Source organism: Macrotis lagotis, chromosome 5 (assembly GCF_037893015.1).
Source record: "Macrotis lagotis isolate mMagLag1 chromosome 5, bilby.v1.9.chrom.fasta, whole genome shotgun sequence".
Lineage (NCBI taxonomy): Eukaryota > Metazoa > Chordata > Mammalia > Peramelemorphia > Peramelidae > Macrotis > Macrotis lagotis.
Window position 1 is genome coordinate 262,289,512 of NC_133662.1, and position 7,359 is coordinate 262,296,870.

Sequence of the window (7,359 nt, forward strand, 5' to 3'; positions counted from 1 at the left end):
TTGCCATGTCTGACTTCCCTTGGCTCTCGGCCTTGCTGAGAGAAGAGGACTCGGGAAGCACTCTGTTCCAGTCCTAGCTATCTGATTACTTTGTCGATGCTTGGGAACACTCAAGTGATGCCAAGAGTGTCTAATTTTCACCACCTTGCTCTTCTTCCAGCCCCTCCAAGAAGCCCGAGCCGCCTCCTCCTCCTGCGTGCTCTCCAACCTCGCCCCACATCACATGCCTCCCTGCCTCCCATGGATCCTGGGTCTCTCTAAGTGCTCTCCTTTCTTGCAGGTCTGGGCCCAACAACTTTATTCTTTTCTCCTTCTTAAGGCTTCCTAGGGGAGTGGGCAGGGAGAGAGCCTTAGGGGCAGGATGAACCAGGTTCGAGTCTTGCCCTTTCCCATACTGATTATGCCCCCTTGGGCAATCTGCATCAACTTCCAATACTCTGGGCTACTCTGAAGTCTTTGGTGGCCAACAGGCACTGGCAGAGGGCATGGCCTCACCTGGGGGTCCCTAGATCCATGAAGCCCCAGGACCAAGCCCCTACATGACAGCAGTAAGTTGTCCATGCATTTTGGACGGTGAGCTCCATGAGGGAGGATTTCAAGAGGCAGCTGACCTAACATGTTTCATTCATAATTAAGCATTTATCAATTCAAGCAAAGCCTGAGCTTGGGAACTTGCTGTTAAGTTGCTGTGGGTCAGCCCCCCACTTGGGCCAACACGACCCAGATGAGCGGGGACACAGCTGGCTGCACTCTGGAGGGACCAAGGCTCTGGGAGCTCACCAAGGCAAGTCCTCGTACCTGCCATGTCATCTCCTGATGCCAGGCATTTCCTCCAGCAGTAGCCCCTGCCTGGGATGCTCCCTCCACATCTACTTCTTGGCTTCCCTCAAACCCAGTGAATTCCACATCTTCATGATTCCTTCTGGCCACACCTTCCCCCTGTCCATTAACTCAGTCTAAACCTTGTTTGGACAAAGCTGTCCACTGCGACTGGAAGTTCCCTGAAGGCGAGACTATCCTTGCCCTCTCTTTGTATCCCAACACTGAATCTGGCACACTGCAAGTGCTTAATTAATGCTGAATGCTTCCCTGCCTCTCCTCTGCCACCTACACGTTTCCTGACCCTGTACAAATGCCAGCCTTATCAGCCCTTTGGAGAGCTAAGCCAGGCCTACCCATGATGCATTAACTCTCCAGGGTGAACTGAGTTTTGGCATGGGTGGTACCTTCTGTCAAGGCAGGCTGGCACCTTCTGGCCTTCTACTGCTGCCTAGCCAGTATTTGTCCAAGGCTACACTCAAAGCTTACTTGTGACCCAACCAATCAAGGGTCCTGAAGCCCCTTCTCTGCTCCCATCCCTATTCCCCATCCCAGAGAGGCAATTGCAGAACCAAAGAACAAGGTTGGGGGGGGAGTTAGTGTGTCCAGTCGACTCCTGTGACCAGGACCCAGCTGGGGGCTCCTCGAGAGGCCAGCCTCCCAAAGCAGCTGCCTTCAGTTCCCAGAGGAATCATTCCTCCCTCCTGCCCCATGGCCCACCTATTTCTGCCCCTTGAGATAGAGCTGCCAAAAGCATGGGCTGCACTGAAGGGATGTAGTAAAGTAATTCTTATTCTAACTTATTTTTTAAAAAAGAGAGATAATTTAAAATGATCTGTCCCTTTGATTCTAGAATCACTGTTGCTATTTAATCTCCATTCAAATCAGAGAATGAATTTCTCCCAAAGGGAAAGAAAAGCCCTTTCTGGGCCCCAAAAGCACCAACCCCAAAGTCAGAAGGCATCCCCCACTCTGAGCACAAGGGAAGAAACTGAGACCAAGGCCTAGGCCCAAACCTACGGGCTGTCCTGAGGGGCACTTCAGCGGGAAGATGGCAAAGTGGATGTGGAGATAGAATTCCAGCTTCTGGGCAAGAGTGTCTCCTTCTCGGATGGAGGCCAGGAGGTGCTCCTCCCACAAGTCAAAGAAGAGTTTCTGGTCCCCATTATCGAATGCAGTAATTAGATCTTTCTGTGGGGAGAAGACAAACTGATTTTAAAAACCTCATCAGCCCGGCTGCTCACGGCCAGGCCCTGGGGTAGGAAGCCCCCTGTTCTGTGGGCTCTCCTCTGCCAGGCCTGTAGCAGAACAACATGGGGGAGTGACGAGACTGTGAAGAGCAGAACTCTCCCTGACTCATTCTGCAGTCGGTGGGCTCCAAAGGGCACCGCCCCAGGCCTACAATGCTCTCTGATCTTGGGGGGGCACAGCACTAGGACAACAGGCAGTAAATAACAGGCTTTCTGGCCCAGCCTTTGAGCAGCCCCAGCCACATCTGTGCTATGAAAAGATACCAGAAGGTGGAGGAAAAACAAAGAACCAACAGCAAGTGATGCTGCCCCTGTGGGTGACTAAAAAAAAAAGTCTGACCCTAAGAAGAGCTGGTGAGAAGGGAGCAGAGGCCAGAACCTGGTCAAGGGCCCCAGATGAGCAGCCCCAGCTGATGCTGATGGCTGACAGCTGGTCTCGTTCACCTAGGGGAGGGGGCGTCACCTCCTGGGACTCCTGGGCTCTGACCAAGCTGACCCCAGCCTGGACCATAAGCAGGGATACCCAGGAGGCTGGCCAGCTACACAGAGTAGAGACAGGAGAGGAGGCTGGCGCTGGTTAGGGTGGGTCCACTGAGGCCAAGGGGCTACAGGAGGCCTGGCCCCACTGCAAATGGCCAAAAGTACCTCTCCCCAACCACACCCCCAATTTCAGGCCCCCCAAATACAAAGAAAACATGACCCATGGCTCTCAACAATTAACCCAACCAACCACATTCCACAAAACCCAAAGCCAGATGAAGCAGGCCCCCCCAACTCCTGCAGTAACCACTGGCTCTGGGTGCCTCACCCTGGTCCTTCAGGATTCAACATCCCTTACTCTTTTTTTCATTCGATTCTTTCAATTTAGTAATAAAATAATACCCCTGCATCATACTCCTAAAACACTTTGCAGAATACCAAACACTTCCTGGGGGTTAATTACTACAGATGTCATTCTCATTTCACAGGTAAGGAAACTGAGGCTCCAGAAGGTCAGGGGACTTGCCCAGGTCACACTCTGGAGGGTGTTTTGGCTACTTAGGTCTGGTGTCCACTGTCCCAGCAAGTCTCTTTGTTCAGGTGCAATACTACAGGCTTGGACAGGTCACATGGTCTCCCTGCAGGGTCAGTTAAGCCTTTTGGCTCTTTCTTCCCAAAAACCCATGGGAGGCCCAAATACCTCAGTCTCCTAGCAGGATGCAAAGGAATGGAGACAACATTATGTGGAGCCAGTTTTTTAAACCCTTTCAGAACAAAAACAGGCTCCAGTCCCCTGCCCAGACAGTTGCCCAGGAGCCTGGTATTTCCAAGATGACAGGGGTGCTCTGGTCACCAATAGGAGGCCTTACCTGGATGATCAGTGTTTTTGAATCTCTCAAAGAGCCAGGTGGGGTTTTGCACAATGGTTTCCCTTTACTTCTGCACTCCTTTAAAAATGTCTTCACGGTGTCTTCAAATTCAGCAAAGTCTAAATACTGTCAAAAAGAAAGGAGGTAGCTCTAGTGCCTGTCACAGTCCCAGTGAAGACTCGAGGCTCAGAGCTTGGAGCAGGCTGGCTCTATCAAAGTCTGACTCCCAGTCATCTCACCCCTCCCCTGGGGCTGGACCCAAGGCCAGACCTCAATCTTTTAATATCCTGATGGATTTGGGACCTTCTGGATGCAGCCATCCACGCCTTCCCAGCCCACTTGAGTCCCAGCTTTTTTGTCAATCCCCCACAGAGTCTAACACAGAGGAGGTCGCCTTCTTTTCCTACTTGGAGGATCTCAGTACCCCTGAGGCTCTCATTATGGAATTTCATCTGCAGAGAATGCTCCCAGTGTGGAAGCTCCCTCTCCTGATGCAGACAGACAGCCTGCAGGACCTTCAGAGGCTGAGGCAGGCTGTGGGACTTGCCTGAGGCCACACAGTCAGTCTGGGTCAAGAGACCAGACCTTCTATTCATAACACTGGGCTCAGCCCTATAGAGTCAATCAAATTCTGTAATGAAGTTAGTAAAAAAAAGCATCAACTTACAGTTTTTATCCCAAGGTTTTCAACTAAAGAATTTAAGAATTTGTAAAGACCCTCCCTAGTTTTTCTTCATTTAGGGACCAAATCAACTCCCTGGCTTCCTTCTGGCCCCAGTCCCATCCCACCTCTCCCATGAAATCATCCTTGCTGCTCCCCCACCTCAAAAACAACCTCACACTTTTCTCTTTGCCAAAGAATTTCCTAAGGCATAAAACTCGATGGAGACTTTCAAAACCTCAGGATTTGCTTAGTAAATGATTCCTATTAACTCTTCTTTTTTCACCTTCTTCTCCGTGTCCCCAAAGAATAGATGCTCCTTGAGGGCAGGTCCTTTTGTCTTTGCATACTGCCCATGTATTATACAGTTAGAAAATGTTTGTGGAATGAATTAATAAACAAACAAATCAACCAATACACAAATGCTTACCTCTTTCACCAGTCCAAGCAATTCAGCTTCGGATGCTAGAATGTCTCCCATTTTGAACCCCTGATGTTCTCATAACAGACGAATCTATAAAACAAGAAAAACATTGTAAATCATTTCATTTCAGCCATCAATGAAACTATAAAGACTGATTGCAATTAAAAACAAGTCTTTTCAGGGGTGGCTAGGTGGCATAGTGGATAAAGCACGAGCCCTGGAGTCAGGAGGACCTGGGTTCAGATCCGGCCTCAGACACTTAATAATTACCTAGCTGTGTGGCCTTGGGCAAGCCACTTAACCCCTGTTTGCCTTACAAAAAAACCTAAAAAACAAACAAACAAAAAAGTCTTTTCTCCCCTACCTCTCACGGGGTTAATGTCTAAGTACCCCAGGATCACCATTCCCAGTTAGATTCCAAATTCCCAACAGATTCCAAGTTCCCGACATGCTGATGCTAAGCATAATCTGTGAAGGGTCAGAAGTCTTGTGTTCTAGTCCTTCTTTGTGACCTTGAGAAAGTCATTTTTCCTATCTGTTTCCCCAAAGAAAAATGAGGTGGCTAAATCTCATGCTTTCAAAGATCTTTTCCAAATCTAAGATTTTATGAATCTATGAGTCTGTTGTTACACATCTTACTTTTTGTTGGATCATTTGGTTTAAATAGCTACCAAGAAAGAAAAGATTGAATCCATTTTTCTCCTACCAAAAACATGTTAATATTACTTGAGAGAGGGGAGACTTCATTTTTTTTAGAGGATACATAATTTCCTTTTCCCCATAGCATATATTTTTTATAGTTTTTCTTTTTTTTTAGCAAGGCCATGGGGTTAAGTGACTTGCCCAAGGCCACACAACTAGGTAATTATAAATGTCTGAGGCTGGATTTGAACTCAGATACCCCTGACTACAGGGCTGGTGCTCTATTCACTGCATCACCTAGCTGACCCTTGATTTTTTTTTAAAGAAAGTCTGAGGGAAAGAAAATATTTTCTTTATTTTGAGTTTTACAATTTTCCTCCCATTCTTGCTTCCCTCTCCCCACCCCCACAGGAGGCACTGTTAGTCTTTCCATTGTTTCCATGGTATATGTTGGTCTAAGTTGAGTGTGATGAGAGAGAAATCCTATCCTTAAGGAAGAAACATGAAGTATAAGAGATAGCAAGATTAGACAACAAGATATCAGGGGTTTTTCCCCCTAAACTGAAGGAAACAGTCCTTGGTCTTTGTTCAAACTCCATGGTTCTTTCTCTGGATACAGATGGCATTCTGTCCCTGGTTGTTGCACTGATGGCATAGCATAGATTTTTAAGTCCCATTTTACTTTTGGTGTTTTTTCAGATCAATTCTGGCAAAAGATGATTCAAGAAATTCAGTTCAATCAACTTTTCCTCATCAGTGCCTACCACTTTGGAGTAAAACGGACTGCAGATCTAGCGCTGGAAGACTTTGGAAGTCACAACCCCCCCCCAGTCCACTTGTACCCATCTAAGCCGGTCCATCTACCGGGCTAGCCGGGTCAGGGAGGTGCTGCGGGCCAGCTCGGAAGGCTCCCTGCGAAGTCCAAACCCAGCCTCAGAGGCCCTGGACAAGTCACTTCACCCTGTCTGCCTCAGTTCTCTGGTTTGTCAAATGAGCCGGAGAAGGGGATGCTGAGGCCCTCCAGGGCCTTTGCCAGGAGGACCCCAAATGGGGTCCCAAAGACCAACCTCCTAGTCCAAGCCCAGGGTCTTTTCCATCCCCCCACGTCGAATAGGGGGGCCTGTGAGGACAGGAGCCCTGGGCCGCGGGCAGGAGGGCGGCAGAAACGGGGAGACCACGGGGAGGGCGGGAGTGGGGCCCCCTCGGCCGCCTGTGCGCAGGCGCCTCTCTCCAGCCGCGGCCCCCCCCGGGCCCCACGCGCTCTGCCTCGGGGCGCTCGGGGACGGGTTGCGGGGCTCCGTCCCTCGGGCTGGCAGCAGGGCACTGGGGGCACTCGGGGCCCCCGCGGCTCCCCGGCCCCCCCGCGGCCCCCCACAGCCCCCCCGCGGCCCCCCACAGCCCCCCCGCGGCCCCCCACAGCCCCCGCTGCCCCCCGCAGCCCCCCGCAGCCCCCGCAGCCCCCCCACAGCCCCCCGCAGCGCCCCCCCGCAGCAGCCCCCCGCGCCCCCCGCAGCCCCCGCGGCCCCCGCGGCCCCCCGCTGCCCCCCGCAGCCCCCCGCGGCCCCCCACAGCCCCCGCGGCCCCCCACAGCCCCCGCCCCCCGCGGCTCCCCGGCCCCCCGCAGCCCCCCGCGGCCCCCGCGGCCCCCGCAGCCCCCCGCAGCCCCCGCAGCCCAGGCCGCAGGGCGGAGGAATGAATGAATGGGGGCGGCGCCGCCTCGGGCGCTCCACGGAGACCCCCGCCCGGCCCGCGGCAGAGGGGCGCAGGGGGGCTCCGTCACCCAGGAGGGGCCCCAGGCTGGGGGGCCCCAGGGCCTCAGGCCGGGAGCCCCGGGACTCGGGGGGCGGGAGGGCCGGGGCGCCGGAGGCCGCTTACCTGCCCGCGGAGCTGGGCCCGGGGCCCGGGGGGTCGGCGGGCCGGGCCAGGCCGCTCGGCCGTCACCCGGGCAACTGCGGCCGCGACCAATCCGGGGCGGCGTCCGCGTCACGTGGGGGGCGGGGCGGGCCCCTCGTCCTGACTGGACGCTGAGGACTCAGGCCCCGCCCAGACTGGCCGTTTGATTGAAAGCGCCCCGGCCCCCCCCCCCCAATCAGTAGGAGAATGAAGATACGTGTGTGTGTCTGTGTGTGTCTGTGTGTGTTGTGTATGTCTGTGTGTGTCTGTGTGTGTCTGTGTGCATGTGTGTCTGTGTGTGTGTGTGTGTGTGTGCAAGTA

The 7,359-nt window shown here is 53.2% G+C and overlaps 1 protein-coding gene across 1 annotated transcript in view; it reads right to left on the bottom strand.

The window, feature by feature from the left end:
• ARMC9 (armadillo repeat containing 9) overlaps positions 1-7,126 on the bottom strand; it is a 123,250-nt gene extending 116,124 nt beyond the window's left edge. The window contains exons 1-4 of the mRNA XM_074189669.1: positions 7,021-7,126; positions 4,510-4,593; positions 3,419-3,544; positions 1,840-2,010 (exon numbers count right to left, since the gene is read on the bottom strand). Coding sequence (XP_074045770.1) covers positions 1,840-2,010; positions 3,419-3,544; positions 4,510-4,560 — 348 coding nt within the window. The 5' untranslated portion in view covers positions 4,561-4,593; positions 7,021-7,126. The remainder of the gene's footprint in view (positions 1-1,839; positions 2,011-3,418; positions 3,545-4,509; positions 4,594-7,020) is intronic.
• Between the last annotated feature and the right edge of the window lie 233 nt (positions 7,127-7,359).